Below are 25,970 nucleotides of genomic sequence, written 5' to 3'. Positions count from 1 at the left end.
AATTATGCTGTGTAGTTTTAGAAGAAAATAATGTAATTCAAAAACTTAGAACAGTAATTTTTTATTTTCCCGTTCATACTTGACAGGATGTTAGAGCGAAATTATTAGATTACCAAAATTCGAATTGCGGTGGTGGCTAACCAAATAAAACCATTGCAAGATAAGTAATATGTATACTTTATTAATCGAAACACTTAACATAGGTAAATAATGATTTGAACTTGACAGCTACTCATCAGAGGCTCGTATATATACGTGTAATATAAATTATACAATTCTTGATCTAAAAACTAACTTAACATTAAATATTATACAATATAATAATAAGGCACCGGAATAAGAATGAGTATGTCCGTGTTCAGTTCTATGCGTTGGCACCAACGCGAGGGAAACCTCAATATTGCCGTTCAATTAAATTTATCATTAATAAAGTCCATTGATTTAATGAAATCAATTAATGAAAGATTTCATGAATGAATGCACGATATAATTAAGGAATGAAATATTTAAAAAATGAATGAATCATTTAATAAGTGAATGAGTGATTTAATAAATGATTTAAGAAACGAATAACTGACTTAATAAATGAATGAACGACGTAAATAACGAATGAATGATTTAGTAAACCAAAGAATGATTTAATGAATGGATGTGTTATAAAAAGTTGACTGCAATAAGTGTCATTAGTTAACGAATCAGTTTCCGGGTGCCTGTATTTAGATTTTTAAATTAATTTGAGATCCTTGAAAGTACGTTGACTAAAAGAGATTTTAATATCTACAAGTTTTCACAGACAACTAGTATCTTAGACAGCATTTGTTGAGAACGTACAACTAAATCAAACGTACATTTCAAGGTTCGATTCGAGTAAAGCTCAATAATTGGCGGACGTGGTGAGTGCCACGAAGTCTGTAGCGACCGAGACAAACAGCGGGATTTTGATATGTTAATTTAACATTTATAACTAAATAGTGGTTTTGTTATTTCTAAAATATCAACCTTTTATGTGGCGACGGGGGTAGTTGTCAAATGACAGAAAAGGATGCCGTTATGTCCAACGACATGTCCACCATTAAGTGCGAAAGGGATAGCGAGATGTTTCTACACCGCTTCCACTAATACTTTGAATTCCTTTAATAGTTTTATGAAAGTAGACAATCGAGCATCGCATTTCAACGAAATTTCGTACAATATCAAGAATGTTTTAAATTCATTGAATCTTTTTAAGTGGTGGCGGGGGGTAGTTGTCAAATAACAGAAAAAGATGTCGATAAGTCTAACGGCATCCCCACCATTAAGTGCGAAAGTGATAGCGAGATGTTTCTATACCGCTTTTGCTCATACTTTGAGTTATTTTAATGGTGTTATGAATGTAGACAATCGAAAACAACATTTCGTACTCCCAAAGTCAATCCCGGCGGCGCGACCAATATCAATGTTATTATCAATAAACGTTAGCTTTCTCTAGGAGTACGGAGGCGTCGCACATCGCCCTCGCCGTGGACCGAACGAGGAACATCAGGTGCAGTTGCTCGAAGACGTTTAGCTGTACCCTCGTCCTGACCAGACCGTGTAAGACCGTGGCTCGCTCTAAGTCCAGCCAGCGCTGTAGGGACAACTCCCTCTCATCCACCGGCACACCTTGGACCACGTCCAACGGCCCCCATAACATGAATTCCAAAACTGACTTTGCCTGATTCAACGATACAGCACGCTCCTCCTGTAGGACCTCTTTTAGGAGTGGGCTGAGCTTCTCCCCCGGCAGGAGCGTTTCGAGTGCTCTTATTGCGCATCTGCAGAGGGAGTTTAGAGGTTCGTCCGTTTTGCAGTTCGCCTCGTTGCTCAGTCTGCGAAGAAATTTTATCAATTGAAGTCAAGATTCAACCTTGAGTTGGTTGTTGGCGAAATGATTTCAATGAATGATGTTAGCCACGGTATGTATGAATGTAGATGGTAAATCGGAATAGGTCGGATAAAAATATAGAGGAATTGTGGCATTGGCATAACGGATATCTATGGGCTATAGGAACTCAAGCGATCTAAAAACCTAACTCGAAGTGTGAACGTTTTTATGTTGTTCAAACAAAGACGAAACAGTTGAGTTATATGTACCCGTTTTTGGCAAACGATTTTTTTTTACGAATTAGTGTTATGCCTAAGAAAAATGGACATAACTTTATTTCTCATCAAAAATAAAAGAAAATGTTAACGCATATAATGAATCTAGATTTTGAGGTGTTTGTTATTATGGTCTAATCTCGTCCGCTGGGTAGTAATAATCTGGGTTGAACGCTCGTTCAAGTCGTCGTGGCCTAAGGGATAAGACGTCCGGTGCATGTTGTTGTCCGTGTTGAGCGATGCACCGGTGTTCGAATCCCGCAGGCGGGTACCAATTTTTCTAATGAAATACGTACTCAACAAATGTTCACGATTGATTTCCACGGTGAAGGAATAACATTGTGTAATAAAAATCAAACCCGCAAAATTATAATTTGCATAAATACTGATGGTAGGACCCCCTGTGAGTCCGCGCGGGTAGGTCCACCGCCCTGCCTATTTCTGCCGTGAAGCAGTTATGCGTTTCGGTTTGAAGGGTGGGGCAGCCGTTGTAACTAAACTTGAAACCTTAGAACTTATACCTCAAGGTGGAGTCCTTTTTTACGATATCTATGGGCTCCAGTAACCACTTAAAACCAGGTGGGCTGTGAGCTCGTGCACCTATCTAAGCAATAAAAAAAAACTGCTCTTTTATTTATTTATTTTGCTAGAGCAGATGTTAGTAATCCTCTGAGGCTGAGCTCCGTGAGCCCACCTGTCAAGGTGAAGCTAGAATAGCCCTTTGCGGTTAAAAAAGACGCATAAATTGATTGCAACGTATAATCCATTACTTACCCTTGCAAAATACACAGTCTCCCGTAACAGTTGGTCTTCGGAGCCGAGAGTGACGTCAATCTATCGTCCGGAACGTTGTTATTAGCCTGGGCTTCCCTCAGCGCCACGAACGAGGACAAAGTCTCCGAGATTTCCTCGACCCCTCGCGCCTGAAGGCACTTGAGGCCGTTGATCAGTTGCAGCATCATGAAGATAGCCTCGTGGACCTGTTCAGTTGGCACGAGTTGGGAGTTGGTCGAAAGAGCTTCGACGGAGCGAAGACTTTGGCCATAGCTTTGTAAGGTGTCCACCTGCGCTTGGGCCAAAACCACGATAGTTGCTGGAACATAAAAGAAACTATGTTGAATATTGCATTGGCCCGAGTTGTATACAAAAGTCGGAAATTCTAGGAACCTGATATCTTTTTTTTTTCTCTACCTAAGCTGATGATAGCCTTGAGAGGCTATTTCAGCGTAACCTTAACTAGTACGTGAGCTCACGGGACTCAAACTGGAGTGATGCTAACACTGACCCTAGCAAGAGCAGTGCTTCGCAGAATCTACCACCGGATCGGAAACGCGACACATTGCGAAGAACCGGATATCTAATATACCGACCACGTTGTTATTTTAATTCAAGGGTTTTTATCCGGTGTCTTTTCCTATTTCAAATGTTCATCCTTCAAACAAGGAGGTGTTATGTATAGTGTCAGAAATAAGCAAGATTACGGTACACTTGAATGTGCGTAAGTATTGGTTGGACATCGCATTAGCACATGTAATGCAGAGAGTACATTGCTGTACATTCTCTGGTGACCTGTTAATCAAGTTTTGTAAGAGCAGTGTCGCTAATTCTATGATTCGTCACACATCGGCCTAACTAAATATAAATAAATAAATAAATAATAAATAATAATAAATAAATATTTACTAACAATCACGCCACGTTAACTGGTCCCGTGATAAGTTCGTAAAGAACTTGTGTTACAGGTACCAGATAACGGATATAAATGTAAGATTTTTATTATACACATACATATATTTTAATATACATCCATAACCCTGGAAAAGACATTTATATTTATCATACAAATATCTTCCCTTGGCGGGATTGGAGCCCGCGACCCCCTTGTGTAGTGACCATGTCACTTACCACTACACCAGACGGCCGTTATTTATCTATGTACATATACCTTAGAAGCGTTGCGATTGATTAAATTATGTAATTAGGTTTTCGAATGTAAAACACGCCTTGTATAAAAGTGAACGGACAAAATCCATAATTGCCGAGCGACCTTCATCCTTTAATATTCCAGTTGTTTACGAACTAAACCTGTTCATTTCATAATTAAATCGTCAATGTTATTAACATATCTAATGTTATTTTATGCTCGATTAAAATTATGTTAGCGATTTGAAGGAGATCCAGTTTGTTTTAATATTGACCAAGATAACCCAGATTTCACATAAATATAATCAGTTCTATGTAATATTTTGCTTGTTCTATCAATTACTATAGATTTAGCGTTCCGAACACATCAACCCAAGCCGAAATTTAACTTGTAATAAAGGCGTCGGAAACACGATATCTAGACTCCAAATATATTTAACATAATTGTAGACTGCGGTTAGGGACTGAATTTGTATTCTTGGTATAATCAGTCAAAGACTTAGGCCACCAAGATACTATGAAGCCAAATGTTACATTATATACCTACAACACAATTTTTAGGTCCGTTGCGTAGGAAAGACATAATCCGCACAAGACGAGTTTTATCTCACGATTGGCGTGACAATCACATTACACACATTGACTTTGTCAACAGTCCTTACGTCTAAGTGGCAGTAGGATCCCTTGTGAGTCCGCATGGATAGGTACCACCATCCTGCTTATTTGGGCCGTGAAGCAGTAATGCGTTTCGGTTTGAAGGCCAGGGCAGCCGTTGTAACTATACTGAGCCCTTAGAACTTATATCTCAAGGTGGGTGGCGCATTTACATTGTAAATGTTTTTGGTATGGAGGTTAGAGGTAAGGTGAACCATCTCATATGGGAGAAGTTTGAAAGTGTCCCACTTTCAGCATTAAATAACAGTTCAAAAGTTGTCCAGAATGGCGCTAGCATAGGCACAGGGTATGATATGAATTGAGCAGTTGTTAACTGTTTAAGTATGCTGAGTTAGGAAATTTAATATATTTAATGACTAGAGTGATTAAATATATTAAATTAAATATGTTAGTGACAGTGTTAATATACAGGACTTCACATGTTTACGTAGTCCAAACTAAGTTCGTCAATATAAGCTAAAATTATTACTGTGGTAAAACGTCGATTACATTTTCTTATCAGCTTTAAATAAATTACTTTTTGTGATTTCGTAGTGCTTACAATTCTTTCGTCCTTTTTTATTTCTCTATTTTATTCTAATAACTTTCAGCGCCTGTTTTAAAATGTACCCAGTTGCTACTGTAGCGCCACCCATATTTAGCAGATTTATTCACACATAGAGACGGTTCTCCTTACCTCTACTCTCTATAGTTTTTGGGCTCCAATAATCACATATCATCACCAGGTGGGCTGTGAGCTCGACCGCCCATCAAAGCAATTAAAACAAAACCTAATGCAAATTTTGAACAAAGGTCCTTACCTTGTACTAAATCGTCTCCGTCTTCGCCGAACTGTTGTCTGGGTACCAAATCACAGAACTCTGTAATGGCATTTAGACTCAGCGTCTGCGGCTGCACGGACTGTTGGCAGACGATTTGCGAAGCCATCTGCTCCTTGTACAGCATGAGGGTCACGTTGACCGGACTATTAGAGTTCCAAACGGCCGGACAGAATATTCTCCTGCCGGCCTTGACGGATGACTTCGGTTGTACCGTGAAATCACTCCAACGGAGATTTGTGCAAGCCTTTAAGCCTCGTAGCGAGGGCTGCATTGTCGCACTCTGCTGAACCTGCGATACCAATTAGAGTTTGAGTAGTATTTTTTTTTTATTGCTTATATGGGAGGAAGAGCTCACAACCAACCTGGTGTTTAGTGGTTACCGGAGCCCATAGACATCTCACAATGGCTACCCCACCCTTCAAAACGGAACGCATTACTGCTTCACGGCAAGGGTGGTGGAACCTACCCGCGCGGACTCACAAGAGGTTCTATCATCAGTAATAACGCAAATTATAATTTTGCGGGTTTGGTTTTTATTACGATGTTATCCTTCTCTGTGGAAGTCAATCGTGAACATTTGTTAAGTACGTATTTCATTTCAACATTCGAACACCGGTGCATCGCTAAATACGAATGCACCGGACGTCTTATCCTTTAGGCCACGACAACGTCTTCGAAATTTTTGTGAAATACTTAATTAGCTTTAAACAAATAAACATAGGCCTAAAACAGACAGATAAATTGCTCGTAACCGCAGTCAATCTAGTACGCAACTAGGCCAGCATTGCGAGATAAACGTATTAAATTACCTGTTCTAAGACCTGCGCCAGAGCTTCGTGATTCGCAATAACGACTGCTCCGTAATTGTCCTCCAAGTTTCTGTGCACCACGCTCCTGCCTTTCCGCACTCTGAGTTTGTTAGTTGTGGTCTTCGGAGTCAAATCGTTTTGATACTCTTCATGGTTGGCTGTGTCAATGTTGTCCGTTGAACAATAGAAGCTGTAAGGCGAATATATTTCGGATTCCGTCTCACTACCGCAGTACGGCAGCGAGGATCGATTGAAGCCATTGTATTTTGGGAAGTCGTTGCTTTCGTTCTCAGTCTTCTTCGGGTTTTTGCTCTCGTCCGCGTCTCTTGGCTTCAAGCCGGCGTCACATTCCGGCGAGCTAGATCTGGCGTGGTGGACGTATTCGTAATCACTGTCGCTGTTCTTTGCGGAGTCGCAATTCTCTTCGTCGTATTTGGAGTTGTGGTATACATCGTCGTAGCTGTGGATGACTGGGTCGTTTGTGGCCTGCACAAGCTCATGCGGTCCGTCGTCTGGCTCGTCTTTGTCGTCGTCTATTTGCGTTCGTCGTTTCGGGAGTTCTAAATGAGCCTCCCTCTCCCGCATGCTGGCTGTTCGCTCCGGTTTTCTTGGTGCTAATGCCGATCTGATCTCACCTGTAATAGGTAGTTAAAGAATTATAATCATCTTCTGTTGACGTGTTCTATAGACACGGTATTTTAGGAGAAAGTTAATCGCGTTCCATTTTTTAGAACATTTTCTGAAACACAATTTGCGAATCTACAGAAATACTACAATATTTATTCTTACGAATACCAATTAATTATGTAGCAATGTAAATATTATGTACATTTGTAGTACGCGTCTGCACGTCAGAACATCCAAATGATTTTTTCATGTAAAATAGTTCGTTAGTACATATTCTACATTATTATTAATACGTAGAAAGTGAATTACGCAAACGAGGCATAGTGAAACTGAAATTATGTTAATTTTAAGAAACAAAAAAAAAAATAGATGGTAACTCACCTAAATTAGCGTAAATACTGTCGGTTTTACTTGGTGTCGCGGTCCAAGCTTGCTGTTTTTGTTTCTTTTGCAAAGCGGCCGATTTCGGTGGGGGCGGTCGGGCTGGCTTCGCAGGGTGCGGTACAGTTTTGAGTTCATCCCCGATTTGCCGCGGAGGCGGTGGAGGTTTATTTAAAACTTTCGGGGTTTCTGGATCAGTTGCCGAACTGCTTCCGCTGTATATAGAAGAGACGTCGTCGTGGCTTAGTCTCCGGAGATCGGGGATATCGCCGTTAGTCTTCACGACTTCGACGCTAGTGCCGTTTATATCTAATGGGTGTATGATGACCAAACGTGGCTTCGGTTTTGGTGTCAAATCGTAAATATCCTCAGGTTTTGTGGTGACTTTAGTGACAGTAGCGACACTGAGTTCTTTCTTGTCCAAGTCCTTTGATGAACCAATTCGAAGTAGCTTTTTGATGGAGAACTTTAATTTTCCTTTACGTTTCTCATCAAGCAACAGGTTGTCGTGCGAAAGAGAAATCGTTCTTCGCGGTGCCGGTTCTGGTGTTCCTTCAACTCTTTTTATGTCGATCACTTCTTCTGCCGTCTTAGCTTTAGGAAGTGAAGATGTCACAGAGCGCTCTCTTTTCTCCATTTCTCTTACTACGGGTGAGTCAGATTTTGCAAACCCACTTGTGTTTCTTTGGTATAAGTTCGGATATTCTTCAATCGTTGGTGTCGACGGGGGAGTAGGCGCTTTACGTTTGCAGAGACTGTTCAAAGACGAATCGCTGTCCTGTTTCGTTAGCACTGGTTGAGCGTAATAAACAGTATCTAATTTTTCTTCATGTACTTCTGTAATTTCAATACAGCGTTCTTCATTCATAATTCTGTTTGTTTTTTCATCTTCATTTGATTGTAGCTGCATAACTTGATGGTTTGTGATAGTACTTTTCTTCGTTGTTGATTTAATAACAGGTTTAACTGGCAGCTTGGGTTTTTCCGGCAGAACAGGTTTGTGTGCGAGCATTACATCAGAAATCATTCCATGTAAGAAAGACGGGCGCGGATCTAACATAGGAATAGGACTTTTAGGAAGAGCTGGCGCTTCGGTCGCCTCTTCCGGATCGGCCCTACCGTCTGGTTCGCCCGCTAACTCTCTACTGGCTTCCGCGGAGAAAATGTTGTCGGTCTGTTTCGGTATTATGGGAGGCATATCGATAACCGGGCTTTGGAATGTTGAATATCCACTGCTGGCTTGTCCGTCCACTTTTCTCAATTGACCAATAGGCGACATCTTAAGGTTTTTATCGCTGTCGTTGAATACTTTTATTTTCACGGTTTCTTCGGTCTTGTGCGTTTCTGAAAAGTGCCCGCTGTCATCGTTATCGGAGTCAGTTTTAGCACTAAAACTCTCGTCGTCGGAGGCGAAAGAGTTATTCGGAGTTGAGTTTAATGTACTGACAGCTGAATCAACACTAGTGTTTTCGACGTTAATTTTACAGAATTTAAAATCTGCGCGTCCTAAGTTCACTTTAGGGCGTTCTTGTGTTTTCGTTAATGGCGATTTCCTCACAATACCGTTCTTTTTAGTTTCGCATACATCTTTTTTCTCTGGTTCATCTTGCATGCTTTCCTTCATCTTTCCTTCGACTACGGTGGGTTTGTTGACATCGTTTTGTGTTAAACGCAGGTCTATGCCACCTGACATGCGATTCTGTTGTAAAGTCTCTGATATTTCTTCAAGTAACGATTTCTCGGTGCATATGCTTCCCGATGTATTAACACCTTCCGAACTTATTATCGTTTCGGATTCTTTTACATACGTAGATAAGATAATATTAGTTTTATAATTACTTGTTTCTTCAGCCGATGCTTCTGATACATGAATAATGGACGGTTTACGAGCGTGTGGCTTACCATTATTTTTGTTATCTTGCCCGAATGGAGTTACAGAAACAAGCAGAGTTTTCTTCTTACCCGCCGAGTCTGTTTGCATTTTCCCCAGCATTAGGGAAGTATATGATTTGCTTGCAGAGTCTCCCAACAGATTGGCTTTGACTGTGTTAAAATCTGTATTGGACTTTGTGATTCTGTAAAGTTCTCTCTCCTCCTCAGTATCGGGGAAAGTGTCATCGTCTTCATTGTCTTCTGACATTTCGAATTCCTCATCATCCGACCATCCATCGCCTCCAAAACCAATAACACTACTGACTTCGTCTGGAAAACTTACATTACGTTTATTCTTTTTCTTTGAATGGATCTTCAGTATGCTCGGTGGAGTTTTCTTAAAGAATGTACTTCTGTTCTGGAATGGAGTAGCTAAATACTTGCTACCCTCGCTGACTCGTTCTTGCTTGACGTGTTCCTCGCGCGACTTGAAACAGTTGGAGCAGAAGTCCTTTTTCCAAGCGTTCTGCACGAAACTGTGGCACACCGGCGACATCTTGTCCCTCGAATAACGTCTGTTGATTACGTAACTGGCATTCTGAAATGAAAAACAGAAACTTAATTGGTATTTTATTTTGCTGTACGGTCTTAATTAGTTAAGTAGTTGAATTTTATTCCGATGGAAAGTAAATTGTGGGTAGAACGACTTTAATTTAGTTAATTAATTAGGCTAGTTAGCTAGGCCAACTTGGTCGTTTGTTCGGTTTGGTGACTAACCAGCGTCATATTTGTTTTTCAATCAATTACATAGACTTGCGCTCATGTTTGTATTGGCATCTCGAACTTGTTTTCATTTCTTTTTTATCATATTTTGTTTCGATCGACAGCGAAGATATCATCTTGTAATATTGTTTCAATAATGTTAACTAGCGCAGGAAAGAAGCTGAGATCACGGATTGCTTTATCTTATCTAACTATTGGAGTGGCTGGCCAAATATTGCCCGATCACTTCGACTTTTGTAGATCTTTTGTTATTATTGCTCTACTCTTCGTCTGGAAACACGGCATGCTTCGACTGGTGGTAAAACTTGTTGTTAGCCCTACACGGGAAGGTACCTGCCACTGCCTGTTTCTCTCGTTGAAGCAGTAATGCGTTGTGGTTTGAAAAGCCACAGCCGTTGTACAATAAAACTTAGACTTAGGACCCATATTTTAAGGTAGGGGGTGACATTTACGTTATTGATGCCCATGAGCTCTGATAACCACATAAATTGTTTCTTAACAGTGCTAAGATATAAGAGCGCAGAGGTAATCCTTAGCTCCATTGCGAATCCTAGTGGTTAAAATGACATAGTTTTCTGTTATTTTTCTTGTGAATATTGGATGAAACTAGACATCACAATAGCATTGTTTGTAGTGAAAGCAGCACCTACTCCACTTACATTATATACGGAGCATATAATAATACATGTATGTATTTACGTTTTAGCACAGAGCGTGTGTTATGATTATTAAAGATTCTAATGTAACCACGAGACGCCGAGTCGGATTTTATTGTAATGTCTAAAGTGGGAATAGTGCGTGTTTGGGATGGTATGGACATGTGATGAGACGAAATGAAAATACGATTGGTAAGAGAGTGTTAACTATTAATGTGCAAGGATATAGAAGAAGAGGTAGACATAAGAAGAAATGGATGAATTGCGTGAAAGACGACATGTGTAAGAGAGGAGTGAGCGAACAAATAGTATGTGATAGAGAAGTATACTATACTGTAGTATACTATAGTAACTATACTGAGATTTTAGAACTTATATCTCAAGGTGGGTGGCGTATTTACTTTGTAGATGTCCATGGGCTCCAGTAACCACTTAACACCAGGTGGGCTGTGAGCTCGTCCACCCATCTAAGCAATAAAAAAAAAAAAGTATGGAAGGAGAAAACATGTTGCGCCGGCCCCAGCTGACTGGGAGAAGGGCAGGAAAATTATGATGATGTCTAAAGTGGGAATAGAGCACGGGAAAATCTAATGAACGCTGAACGCGACAGGCGGCCTATGGTAAAAAAAATAATGAAGGAATCATCTCGAACTCAAAATTCCTCAGAGCACTCTCCAATATTTAAAGGGCAACAATTGAAGACATGAGTGGATGAAGGGGATATGATAAAATTTGTTAATTTTGAGAAAACGGGCAACAATCTTTTGTTAAGTACTTGTACCTTTTCTTCGTACATAACTCTTTCATCACATGCACTTTCTAAAAATAGCCTTTAAACCCGGAGTGTTAAGGTCTAATATCGTTTATAGGCACATAATACCTTCATTCAATGTATAAACTCAGAAATCTTAAAAATGGTAATTAACCTTTTCATCAACTCATGTCTAAGTTTATTTAAATTATGCATCGTTATGAAGAGGCGTGAAGAGGAGGTTTATGTTAGTGGACCTCTGTGGGCCGCAAGATAGTTAGATTTATTGCAAAAATTTATCCGAATCGTAATTTAATCTTAATTTCACCGTATTTCAAGCTTGTTACTTTGCAATTCAGACATTGAAATCAATTCTCATTTAAGTCCGTGCAATAATCGTATTAATCGCCAGCCAGTTTTTTGATTCTTGACAGTTTTTACGTTCGAATAAAAAATGCACGATCATTGTCGTCATGTCCGTGACTATTGGCAATGAGCGCCGCTGTCGCTGTTTTGTTGTGGTACGTGGAATAATTTTTATATTTACATGAAATTTGTTAATTAATTACGTCGAATAAATAATTAATGAAAACATTGTTTAAAGATAACAAGCAGAATTAAATACTACAATACGAATTTTTTCGAACCTCGTTTGGATGTAAGTAAGAAAATATGAAGGAAAAGTAATAAAATTATTGTATTGTCATCGGTTCTCGATGCGTGTGTAATCCACTGAGTTTCTCGCCGTATTTTATCAGTGGGTCGCAATTCCGATTCGGTGGTAGATTCTACGAAGCACTGCTCTTGCTAGGGCTAGTGTTAATAATTCTCTCAAGTTGACCCCGTAGGGTCAGGTTTTATCTGTCCCATTGATAATGCTTATCGCTGAAGGGATTTCTCAAAGAAATTGAGAGCACTTGGTCACCCGTGAGCCATCAACGGGCACTTATGACCTACGAGAACTTAGGTACATGTTGGGTGGTTGAGGTTTTTTTTAATTGGCGCTATTCTCGTCACCACAATTCAGTCATATGCGAATCAAGTAAAGTTTATTTACAACACTTATGACGTACGCAATTAACGCTAAACGCTTTCTCGTCTCCTCTGTATCGCGGACGTCTACAAGGCGAAAAAGAAATCACTAGGCAGACTATATTAAAATAACAATTGAAATAAGAAATGTGTCGTGTACATATTTAGCAACGAGAACGTTTAATTAATGGAAATAGGCTGCAGTTAACAATGCGATGTGTGTTTATATTTGCAAAGGTGTACGCAGCGGAGGTTTCACCTCGACCCGTTCCGGTTTTAACTATGTCCTGAATACAACCTAAAAGAGCATTTTCATCTGACGATACGATGGCGACAAATCGGCGCCCACGCATACACACCGATATCGCGAAATTGAAATCTATGGAACGACCTCTAACATTTTCTCTGTTCGTACATCAACAAATTGACAGCGCAAATAGCTGCCGCTTATCCTCAGAAATCAGGTTGAAGCTTCGTTGGTAGTAGGGGGTCTTGTGAACCAGCTCGCGTAGGTACCACCACCCTGTCTATTTCTGCTGTGAAGCAGTAATGCATTTCGCTATGAAGGATGGGGCAGCCGTTGTACTGTAAAACTAAGACTTAGAACTCATAGCTCAATGTGGGTGGCGGCATTAACATATTTGATGTTCATAGGCTCTGGAAACTACATAACTGCAACTAATAATGCAATCTCCGAACTAGAACTAAAAACTACTCAATGACTGAATTGTCATTATTTGCTGTCCCACAATTATGTGAATGTCACGATTTTTTGCGAATTATTCCGATATGAATAATAAAAAGTATTTCTAAATAAAACTAATAGTCGTAATGTAGAAATAAATGATTTTATTGTACAAAATTATAACTCAATCGAAAATAGCTAACAAACTTGTACTAATTGAAGAACACATTGAGGCGGGAAAGACGACGGTGGATTATGCCGAGTGCAATCTGTGTTGAATTAGCAGATCCTGTATCTTGAGAAAGCTGCCGATAGAAGGATTTATGGTGTACACTAATTACAAACCAATAGCTTTAGGTCTGAATTCTACTGTAATTTCATTACGTCCGGTGGTCCGGTGCTTGTCAAACTCGTGACCGAGTGAAAACTTAATATTCTATCAATAGAAATTTGCATTTTAAGCCGATATAAATGGACCTTTTAACTATTCAATCTGCACCATTCAGCCAGGGTTCAAACATAAATACGCTGCAGTTTTTACAGAGTTAAGAAACAGTCCGACACTATTCTGCACGTAAACACAATCGCACACAATTCGCTAAATTCCGGTGAATTTAAGATAAGCGTATTGTTAAGGGGTTAAGAGCAACGCCATCTATTGTCAAATAGCGGAAACACTTTTTTATATTTTTTTATTGCTTAGATGGGTTGACGAGCTCACAGCCCACCTGGTGTTAAGTGGTTACTGGAGCGGCTCCAGTGGAGCCCATTGACATCTACGACGTAAATGCGCCATCCACCTTGAGATATAAGTTCAATAAATATAATAGGTAGATATAAGTTCTCAAGTATAGTTACAACGACTGCTCCACCCTTCAAACCGAAACGAATTACCGCTTCGCGGCAGAAATAGGCAGGGTGGTGGCACTTACCCGCGCGGACTCACAAGAGGTCCTACCACCAGTAAAAGTATCAAAACTACTCGACTTGTCAGGAATGTTCTCGATAATTCTAGGGATGTCGTATTGCCTATAAAAGCGTTTTTCGTATATACGTTTTTTTTGCTAGGAATATGACAGATGATTGTTTTGTATTAAACGTATGTGCCACTAGTGATTCGCACGGATTTGTAGCACGATTCTTTTCGGCACAAACGAGTCTTGAATACTTTCTTGAAAGAGCAGCGAAAGCTATCCGAAATTTTGAATGAAAACATTTACAAAATTAACGAGTTTCTATGCAAACGATGCGTTCTCTTATATGACATAAGCGGATGAGATCACAGGCGCCCATTATCTGTTTATGGCCAGTCGAGTTCGACTTTGCCGATCGAAATCAGGTTTCGTTCCAAGGTGACATAAGCCACAAGTTTTCTCACTCTTAATGAACAAGCACATTTATTTTAATAATGTCAAACTTTTAGAATAATTTGGTAATAACCGCTATCTAATCTTTTGTCTATATGGCGGAGATATATTAAACCCATATTTTGTATGAATCATAATTAACTTCTATACTTTGTATTTGAATACAACTGTCATTTTCGCAATGTTACAAGAGAGCAATTTAAAGTTTAAAATTTGGAAAAAATATCATTACAAAAAAACTTCTTTAGCTATTTGAATGGGGTGAACTTAATTGAAGTTCAATTAAAAAACATCAAACTTGAAGCTAATACCAAATAAAACGCACCTTTAATTACAAAGATAAATGTCGCGTTTTGAGCGAAATGTCGCCTTAAGCGAGTAGCCTTTCACCCCTCGATATAATATTGGTTGTTATATAAATGATATTAAGTCATTTACATATTAAAATGATGAGGACATTTTGGTCTTTTTGTAGCTATATTTAAGGTTACAACTTATATCTCAAGGTGGGTGGTGCATTTACGTTGTAGATGTCTATGGGCTCCAGTAACCACTTAACAACAGGTGGGCTGTGAGCTCGTCCACCCATCTAAGCAATAAAAAAAATAAAAAAAAAAGGTTTGGTATTTGAAGGATGCATTGACATAAACACGGGCTTGTTTCCAATTGATAATAGGTATTATTAGTAAGATGTGTTGACAAAATATTGTCGAAACGTCGGCTATACTCGTAATACCTGCAACTTTTATATAATTTTAAAAAAATACGGATATATGAAATCAGGCTCCCGTAGAGGTTACTTAAAAAATATTAATTGTTCATCACGTAATATAATCTCCATTTTCCTTACACTTAAATAAACATAATTCCCACGCTTATAGTTTGAAGGTTAAGTGAAATACTTCTCACGGGACCAGCGTGTTTGATTGAGACAAAAAAGTAAACATATTTTTCGATTGAATAATACCGTTTTCGTAACAACAAAAAATATGTATAGCGCAATTAAAATATTACTGTTACGGATCAATCTTGACTTTGTTCATTTGTTTAGTGTTCGTTGTATTGGCCGTGCCTTTGTCAACATTTCGATATTGTGTTAACGAATGTCGAATTCTTTATAAATACGTCATGTGAGTCGTATATTATCAAAGGTGGCAATCTGTGCATTTGGACAAAAAAAAAATATTGATATTTCAATACAGATTGATTTGAATATAATCGTCTCCTTCAAAGAATACGGTTCAAAACCTGCATTAAATAAAGGTTAATACTTAACCTGTTATTTATCTAAGATGTCGTTCAGAAGAGTTTTGTGACTGCCAATGGAATATAAAGTCAAAAATTCGTTTTTCTGATTTACCAATAATTATCCATAAGTCACATTGCCGGCTTTGATAATAGTCGACTCATGTCTATACAGGTAATTTAGTGCGCCTTACACACCTTAATTTAATATAAACCGACCGGATGCGTTTTTAAACTAACCACGATAAAGCGCATAATTCTTTTTTTTAAACTTCTGGACTATTTTAAGTGAATGCGTTCGGTTAGACGTATTCCCACGTAATAGCCCTTAGAGATATTAATCTTTGATGAAAAAAAAAAAACAACTTAGAAGTTTTATTCTAATGAGTCCATTGAATGCTTATTGCTCTTGAAGGAAGGCATTTGTTGGAATTTTTTTATTGTATCGTTGTCGTGGAGTTAATTAAAACTACTTGTACGCTTAAATGGAACGTTTCTTATTGTCATTACATTATTTCCGATCCTACAAATACTTTGCAGTTGTCGTGGTAAAGGACGACTAAAGTGTTAGTCGACATTTTAATATTTTGTCAACTACCGTCATTTTTTATTAGAAAAAAATCTATTAATCTATTTTTCCGTTTTTTTTCTCGCTGCATCTTTTTTGTTTAGGTAATGCTAGTTTCCGAAGTAGACGCTATAATAATCTATATAATATAATACATATAACATGTACTTGCGCTCAAGATAGATTCTTTACAATGCATGAGAGGTATTAAAAGATGGTAAATAACTATTTATTTATTTATTTACTCTCGCAGAAGAACATGGATTCTTCGTAGCTACGTTTAGACATAAAGTTCAAAGTTGGTTTCTAAAAAGCCCAGTAGGAGGTTCTCCTGTGTTATGGGCACCGGACACAAACATACACGACAAATATAGCAAAAAAGTAATGTCATAATTTGATCACGATCAAATTGAAATAAATCAGATTGAAATTTAGACCCCACTGTTAGCGATTTTTCAACAGAGTTTCGATGATTTCTTTTAGAAAACACATCAGATTCTAGAGGAGAAATTGTCTGAACAAAAAATAGGAACGCAACTAGTTTTAAAACGCAGCGAATGTAGTGTCTGGATTCTTTAGCGGGAAAACTTGTTATTCCATAACTAGATGAAAAAGTCTAGAAGCGTAACGATGGTTAGGTTTTTCTTTTAAATACTGCAGATGGTTCAGTTATGTAGGTATCATCACGAGCGAATCATTCACAATTAAGAACTAATGTCGGGTAATTATAATGACACACCTATTCATTATGCATTCATTTGTTTAGTTACTGACGTATTGAGCGATCTTTGAGCTTCCACTGGTTGGTTATCTCTTTTTACCATTCTTACGTAGACGAGGATGCGGCGTACTTGGTAGTAAGTGGCTAATGTTGCTCATGGACATCATGTCGACTTGCTCAAAACACATTTCGGATCCTCTCGATCCACTAACGGTGCTTTTAGGTACCCCTAGCATCGGTCATCGTTCTCGTCGAATCCGTCGCTTGCGACGAAGGGCTCAGCGAGTAAATTAATCCACAGACACAGCCCACTGAGTTTCTCGCCGGATCTTCTCAGGGAGTCGCGTTTCCGATCCGGTGGTTCGTGTTAGCATCATCGTCAGGTTTCAGCCCCGTGAGCTCACCTACTAGTTAAGGTTACGCTGATATGGTCTCTCTAGAAGTCTAGACCATCAGCTTTGGTAGGAAAAAAAATGACATCAGCAATACTAAGCAGCTTACTATGTGAGCCTTGGTTGAAAATGGTAGTTTACTGGTAGTAATTTTATTTGACATCGTGAAGCAGTAATGCGTTTCGGTTTGAATGATGGGGCAGAAGTTGTAGTGTAAATATGTGATTTAGAAGTCATGTCTCAAGATCGATGGCGGCATTTATGTTTTTGATGTCTCGTATAACGAGTAAAACAAGGTAGACCGACCGTCCATCCATAGAAGTAATAATAAAACGTAACACAGTATGGCAGGTATAACAATTTACCCATGTCGCCTGGTATGTTATCATCACTTCATTAATCAATCAATCTCGTCGTGGGGTAGTCGGCTTATTAACAGCCGCAACAAACTAATTGGGACGTAGGAAGTGGTTTCAGGGCAAAATAAACCTCTTACATACGACAAACAGTCCGATATCCGGAGCTATTTACGGACCTAATTATTTCCTCGTTCGCGTTGCACAGTGAACTGACTGACTCAGGTTCAATATGACTAATTCACTACTTACGTAATTGCAATCATATGTTTCTGTAATGGAACGCATTTTAAGCACAGTCTGTCTGTGTGTTTTGTTAAATGTATTCTTATTTTATTGTTTTATTGCTTAGATGGGTGGACGAGCTCACAGCCCACTTGGTGTTAAGTGGTTACTGGAGCCCATAGACATCTACAACGTAAGGTTCTAAGTAAACTTAACGTTCTAAGGTCTGAATATAGTTACAACGGCTGCCCTGCCCTTCAAATCGAAATGCAATACTGCTTCACGGCAGAAATAGGCAGAGTGGCGGAACCTACACGTGCGGACTAGAAGAGGTCCTACTCCCCCCCCCAAGTTTAATCCGTGAAATCACCTACCCGCGCGTAGCTAAATAGTCCCTTAGGAGCTACCAGCAAATAGGTAGTTAGGGATAAAATAGGCCACGAGTAACTCATTTGGAAAATCATTATTGAAGAGTTTACACTATAGGCTGCAGGCTGGTTTTGCAATGGCCTTGGCGACGTGCAACTGCGTATGTGCAAGTATTACATATATGTACATGTCATGTTAAAAGCGCGCGTGTCGGCACACACCGACGATGCATTGGAGGCAAAACGGTTGAAGTGGTTTCTTAAGCTTGAGTCGACTATTATCAAAGCCGGCAATGTGACTTTTGGACAATTATTGGTAAATCAGAAAAACGAATTATTGACTTTGTATTCCATTGGCAGTCACAAAACTCATCTGAACGACATCTTAGATAAATAACAGGTTAAGTATTAACCTTTATTTAATGCAGGTTTTGAACCGTATTCTTTGAAAGAGACGATTATATTCAAATTAATCTGTATCGACATATCAATAACATTTTTTTGTCCAAATGCACAGATTGCCACCTTTGATAATAGACGACTCGCTTATTCTTTTGTAAGCGCTTGATTCACTTACGGGTTAAAAATGTTTATGCTCCAGCAGATTTATATTCGATTTTTTTTAAAACTTTCTCGATTCAAAGCCACACATTAAATTTATTTTATTATTTCTGACACATCGAATACAGTAATAACTCTTTATTCGCGGTGTATACGTTCCGTTAATATTCCACGAATACAGAAAATGTGAATACTGAAAGGCGCGTTTACAATGAATATTTGGTTGGTTACCTACAAATTGGAATCGTTTTTATCAATGCGTTACATACACATTGATAAAAAGGATGTACGATGTACCTATGCAATTAGATGCGCGAATAAAAATTCTTTAGCCGCGAACATAAGAATTGCGTAATCACTGGTGGTAGGACCTCTTAGGAGTCCGCACGGGTAGGTACCACCACCCCGCCTATTTCCGCCGTGAAGCAGTAATGCGTTTCGGTTCGAAGGGTGGGGCAGCCGTTGTAACTATACTGAGACCTTAGAACTTATATCTCAAGGTGGGTGGCGCATTTACGTTGTAGATGTCTATGGGCTCCAGTAACCACTTAACAACAGGTGGGCTGTGAGCTCGTCCACCCATATAAGCAATAAAAAAAAAATTTGGGTCGCATTTTTTAATCCGCGAATTGTGAAAGCGCGTATGAAGGAAGTCCGAATAAGGAGCTTTTACTGTATTCCACCGTTTTCGTAGTAACAGACAACTGATTATCTTATTTGAATCGTCATTTGAATATTGTATTAACTAGTGAATGTTCTATTATTCTATTTAAATCAATGTAAGTAGGATTTATATTTAAAAATTGAATCTAAGATTCGTTTTTATAATTATGTCATTCAACCTAAGTTGTTAAGCGGAGTTGAGTACACGCTTCATGTATTATTTACGATTTTAGACTTTATCTCAATATAGAGAATGATTATTTTAGCTTGATCAATGATGATTCCGGAATTAGTTATAACATGTTTTTCAAACACATCGGAGACTGGTTCTTGGAAAAAAAAAACCAAATGTCTTGTTTTAATTTAATCTATGCATAGATGTTGTCAGAGGTGGCACAACGAAATTAAGCTAATGTCTGTTGTACACTGGAAAAGAGTTTTGTTCGAATAAGCATCATCGAAGGCTAGAAGCTGTAGCTTCAAAGATATTTAAATTAACGTTCTGTTTACCTGTGTTTTTTTGGATAAGTTGAAACATTGACACATTATTTAGATAAGTATTCCAGTGGAAAATATTCCAATTAGTATTCAATGTGGGAGGATTCTTCTGATGGCCGGAGGGAAATGAAATCGTGACTCTTTTAGGAGCGCATAATTTTAAACAAGATTTTTGTTCGTCATCGTGTTGTAGGAGTGACGAGGGTTTTGTGGATTTTTTTTTTCTTTTGTAAGAGAGTTACCTGTAATGTTAGTGCAATAAAACTGTAGTTATTTCGATTGAGAAGACGCGAACGGATAGCAGCCGCTTTATAAAACCAGTATACCGGTTAAGTTAAGGTAAAGGTGGCGCGGATTAAGTACATCTATGTAAGCGGAGAGCCCAGTACGATAGAACCTTACGAGCTATAGGACAATATTTTGTTATGCGAGGTATTATCTGTGCTGTATGGATCTGAATGTTGGGCAACGAAAGTAAAACATGAAAGAGGAGTGCATGCGGCACAGATACGAATATCGAGATGGATGGGTGGAGTAACAAGAATAAATAATAAATAAATATATATTAACAATCACCCCAAGTTAACTGGTCCCGTAGTAAGTTCGTAAAAAACTTGTATTACAGGTACCAAATAACGGAAATAAATGTAAGATTTTTATTATACACATACATATATTTAATATACATTCATAACCCTGGAAAAGACATTTTATATAATATTTATCATACAAATATCTTCCCTTGGTAGGATTCAAACCCGCGACCCCCTTGTGTAGTGACCATGTCACTTACCACTACACCAGACGGCCGTCGAAGAATGGACAAGATAAAGAATGATTATATCAGCGGAAGTGTGAAAGGAGCCTCGGTAATCGACAAATTAAAGAGCGGACGGTTAGCGTGGTGTGGACATGTGATGCGTGAAGAGAAGATGCATATGATTAGGAGATGTATGGAAATGGTAGTGCATGGTAGAGGGGGAAGAAGTCGACCGAAGAAGACGTGGATGGAGTGTGTGAATGAGTGTGTGATATGAGAGAGGAGTGAGCGTTGAGATGACGGTTGATAGAAGAGAATGGAAGAGAAAAATTAGCTGTGCCGACCCCACCTAGTGAGATAATGTAGAGAAAAAGAAAAAGATGCAAGATATTATTTAAGGAAACATTAAGGTCGAATTCCCGATTGTGAAACAGATATACCGGCCATTACACCAGAATCCATGACTATTTCGGAACAGGACTGATTATCATCCGCTCAAGAATGCGCTAATTTCTGCTTCAATTCGAATTTTTTTGCCGTAGTTCATAGGTTACTTTTACTATTGAGATTTCTGTTTCGACCGTTGACTATGTATGTACGTATTAAATAAAGGTTTTTTCGAATGATAATGGCTTATTTTTGTCAGTTAGTTATTTTAGTTAATGACATACAGTGGGCCCTATGATTTTGCATACAAAATACATCAAAAGTAACCGTTAACAATAGTGTTGAGCAAATTTTGATTGTGTATGCACAGAAACACGGACACGTGTGTGACGTGTTTGTTTGACTATTTTTCCAGTGCATGGTAAATATCAAATATCAATACCTTTTAGGTGGAAATTACACGAAGCGGTCGCCGACCCGCTTTGTGGGTGTGTTGCATAGTCAATCGTGACTTAACAACTTCCTCTGGGAACGAATAAAAACAGGTTTATTATGTAACCTCAGCTTGTGATAGCGTTTTTTTAATCTACTCTTTCTGTGAAGTGAAGTTTTAATGTCCGTCTAGTCGCTGACATTCTAATCATGTATAATATTGTCAGGTTTCTGCGCAATTCAGTCAAGAAACGAAATACGTCTATAAAGCTTAAAACTTTTGTGTTTTTAATGGCAAAAAACCACTAATTACGTGCATAGTTTTAATTGAAACAGATAGAAAATACTCTGATTCTTATCGTTTCTGGGAAACCCTTATAAAAGTCACGTTTGGTGTGCTTACTGCGAGTTTTTTAATGTTCTCGTTAGTGTAAAAGTTAACTCAAATTTGAATGGAGTTGAAACGTTTGCGTACGTTTGCTGTTAGGGGCGCTGTTCCAACTACATACAAATTTGAGTTAACTTTTACGCTATCGAGAACGTTAAAAACTCGCACTAAGTACACTGTAATCACTAGCCAATTTACAGCCATGCACCTTATTTTTGACATTACTCGTGGTCAATTGGCCGTATATCCGGTGAAGCCAGAATAAAAGTATGTAAGAAGAAAATAGGGTGATACCACGCTACCAAGCAATCTCGATCTTGGTATTGACGGGTCGTTCGTTTTGAAGTGTAACGCTCAATATCAATGGTCTTTCTGTACATTTTCTCTCTACCTAATCGTTGGTAGCCTAAGGGGCCATTCAAACTTCGCGCGGACGGGTAGGTGAGCGCACGGACTCAACCTGAGAGAATTTGTTAACACTAGTTCTAGCAAGAGCAGTGCTTCGCAGAATCTACTATCGGATCGGAATCGCGACCCACTGAGAAGATGCGGCGAGAAACTCAGTGGGTTTTTGTCCATCTAATCGCTACTACTACATAGCATGGCATACATGAATCGAATAAAAAAACTCAGATCCTTTTTTTTGGTCAATGTTGAATTGACTTCGTTTACTAAGTCCCTTAACCCTTTCGCTACTATCGGTGACTATAGTCATGCGTCATAAAATACCGCCTGTACACGATAGGTTTTGTGTCCACTTTCAGCACGGAGCTCCGTTTCCAGCGAAGTACTTTGCGAAAGGGTTAATAGCGGCTCGATTTAAGCGAATGACTAATTCTTTTAGAGGGCTACATTATAAACAAACCTTAAAAGAGGTTCAGTTTGTAGATTTAAGGAAATCGCCAAGAAACTTTCGTGTTGTTAACTAGTTGAGTTTCTCGCCGGATATTTTCGGTGGATCGCGATTCCGTTCCGGTGGTAGATTCAGCGAAGCACCGCTCTCGCAAGGGAAGCTAGCATAGTCTCTCAGGCTGAGCCCCGTGAGCTCACCTACCAGTCAAGTTGAAGCCAGAATAGTCCATCGAGGCTACTGGCAGATAGGTAGCCCAAAAAAGGGTGTAATAAAGTGATTTGTGTGCGAGTGAGGGATCGCAAAAGGACCTTTACCTTTAGTCTTTGACCTTTAGCTTACTGTACAATGTAAATCTGTTTATATTTATTTTTGTTTTATATTGTTGTTATGTTGTCTGTATTTTGCCGGTTCTTATCAGGACTTTGACTCTTCTTGGAACCGGTGGTAGAATTCATTTCGACTTTCGGCAAAAATGTAAGATGACATCCAACCGGTATAAACGATTTTGAATTAGCATTTTAGGAATGTTGATGTTGTGCTCACCACGGCCGTTTAACCAGTCTTGAAATTAAATTCTAGGTATAATAATCAAACACGTTTCGGATTTTTAGAATTAGTCGGCGGTAGGAAATGGAACGAGCGATGTTAAGGGGCAACCGCAAGACATAGCGAAGTGGAGACAACTTGTGAAGGCTATTACTACTGGGGAAATAACAGCCCACTGAGTTTCTCGCCGGATCTTCTCAGTGGGTCGCGTTTCCGATCCGGTGGTAGATTCTGCGAAGTACGGCTCTTGCTAGGGTCCGTGTTAGCAACGTCGTCAGGTTTGAGCCCAGTGAGCTCACCTACTAATTAAGGTTATGCTGAAATAGCCTCAAGGGTATCTTGGTAAGCTTAGGTAGGAATTAAAAAAAGGTAAATAAATTACCTCGAGTTAGGCAGCAGCACGGATGTACTCCCGGCATTGGCCACGTTCATAAAAACGACGGTAGTTACTCACAATCAAACGAAATTCTCTTTTAAAAGCTACACTATTATAACACTCGGCTACTTCGGGACACAAGGACCAACAAAAAACACTATCATATCTCGAAGCAATCTTACTCATATATATTTTAGGTGTACGTATTACGAAATCGATATATTTCCATCACAAATTCAAATCACAAAAATCTAATGCATTGATTTCATTGAAAGAACCAGTTCATCAAGGTTTTCTGTGTAGTTTTTTGTGCATATTTCTCGCTACGTTCGAGAAGACCTGAAGGCTGGCGCGACATTTCGTGGTTTCCAACCACGAGGTCGTTCGAAGTAAGTTTCATGGGTTGTTTTTTTTTCGCATGCTATTAATTATGTGTTATTTGTTCTACACACACTTATCACTTTTTATTATTATTCTCATTATCCTCTCGCAGGTCTGCCGGAAGAGATTTCTTAAAGAAATAAGCAGTGCCTTTGTACATAATTTTCCTATTACTCTGTCCTATGTCTTTTTTTCTGTGTGTACATAAATAAATAAATAAATACAAATAAATAATTATAAAAAAATGTTTATTTATCAATCGTATTCAATAATACTGAGAAGCTCTAATCTCATTCTTTCTCGATATTTCGATTATTGTAACATTGTCACTCAGCCTTTCCTAAATATAATTTACAATTTTATTCCTTGGATGTTTCGACTTGATCACAATGAAGCCTCAGCGTTTACATTCCACTGACGCTAGATGGCGCTGTATACCATCCATTTTAATATTCGCATTCTTTTGTTTTTTTTACATATTTTTTCACTTTGGCGCTGACATTTTTTTAGCGCGAGCTTCGGGCTACTTTTTCGGTGTTAGTCAGTACGTTTGCGTGTATTCGCACAAGTATCCGAGGTCAGCTGTATTTGTTCATGTGTATTGACCACCTGGTCTAAAAGTGTTTTTTTTTTATTATTATTTTTTCCTACCTAAGCTGATAGTCTAAAGATACCATATCAGCGTACATCATTAGTATTATCGATTTAAAGATGACAGGTATTATAAGCCCGCACGGATATGTACCACCACCCTGGCTGGTTGAACCACGTAGCAGTCATGTGGTTTTATTTGAGATTTAGACCTCATGCGTCAAAGTGACGCTATCTACGCTACCACTTAACAGCAGTTATGCCGCGAATTCGTCCAGCCATCTAAACAATAATTTCGATCTTCGAAGTAGTGGGATGGTTAAGTTATAGAACAAGGGCCATGTCTTGCAAATACTTTCACTATAAAAACCGTATCTAAGGTAACCTTAAAATTCAAATATCTATTAAACTGGTTCCCATACTTTAGGTACCGTATATTACGAGAGAGCATGGGTTTGCACAACCGTCCTCCCAATGTCTGCCGCTAAACATTTCTGAGATTTGTGTAAGTAAGGTGTGTCGAAGTGTAAGTTTAACCATATTCTAAGGCTAAGCCGTGAGTTAGTCTGTCATTTTCAGCTAATTAATTAATAATAGTAATTGACAACATCAATAATGTAATCATCAATAATGATCACAAATATGTCGTGTCGACTACTAATTGCGAAATAATTTAAATAAATTACTTTAAATAAACAACGCTACTGCGAGTCACGGATAAGTATGATTCATTTAAAGAAATTAATGTTTTTTTTTTTTTTATTGCTTAGATGGGTGGACGAGCTCACAGCCCACCTGGTGTTAAGTGGTTACTGGAGCCCATAGACATCCACAACGTAAATGCGCCACCCACCTTGAGATACAAGTTCTAAGGTCTCATGTATTGTTACAACGGCTGCCCCACCCTTCAAACCGAAACGCATTACTGCTTCACGGCAGAAATAGGCAGGGTGGTGGTACCCATCCGCGCGGACTCACAAGAAGTCCTACCACCAGTAATTACGCAAATTATAATTTTTGCGGGTTTCATTTTTATTACACGATGTTATTCCTTCACCGTGGAAGTCAATCGTGAACATTTGTTGAGTATTTCATTAGAAAAATTGTAGTAATGTAGTCAATTGTACAAGAAATTTAGCCGCTTTCAAATTAACTTAAT

At 38.7% G+C, this 25,970-nt stretch overlaps 1 protein-coding gene across 5 annotated transcripts in view; it reads right to left on the bottom strand.

Moving 5' to 3' along the window:
• Positions 1–161: 161 nt before the first annotated feature.
• Positions 162–25,970, bottom strand: part of LOC149500200 (uncharacterized) — a 109,095-nt gene continuing 83,286 nt past the window's right edge. For all 5 annotated transcript variants that reach the window (XM_089737745.1, XM_089737746.1, XM_089737749.1 and 2 more), the window contains exons 2-6: positions 7,355–9,824; positions 6,347–6,981; positions 5,517–5,826; positions 2,893–3,211; positions 162–1,847 (exon numbers count right to left, since the gene is read on the bottom strand). In XM_089737745.1, coding sequence (XP_089593871.1) covers positions 1,445–1,847; positions 2,893–3,211; positions 5,517–5,826; positions 6,347–6,981; positions 7,355–9,824 — 4,137 coding nt within the window. In that variant the 3' untranslated portion in view covers positions 162–1,444. The remainder of the gene's footprint in view (positions 1,848–2,892; positions 3,212–5,516; positions 5,827–6,346; positions 6,982–7,354; positions 9,825–25,970) is intronic.

Source organism: Bombyx mandarina, chromosome 23, assembly GCF_030267445.1.
Source record: "Bombyx mandarina strain Sakado chromosome 23, ASM3026744v2".
Classification (NCBI taxonomy): Eukaryota; Metazoa; Arthropoda; class Insecta; order Lepidoptera; family Bombycidae; genus Bombyx; species Bombyx mandarina.
This window is presented reverse-complemented; position numbering and strand designations above follow the sequence as displayed.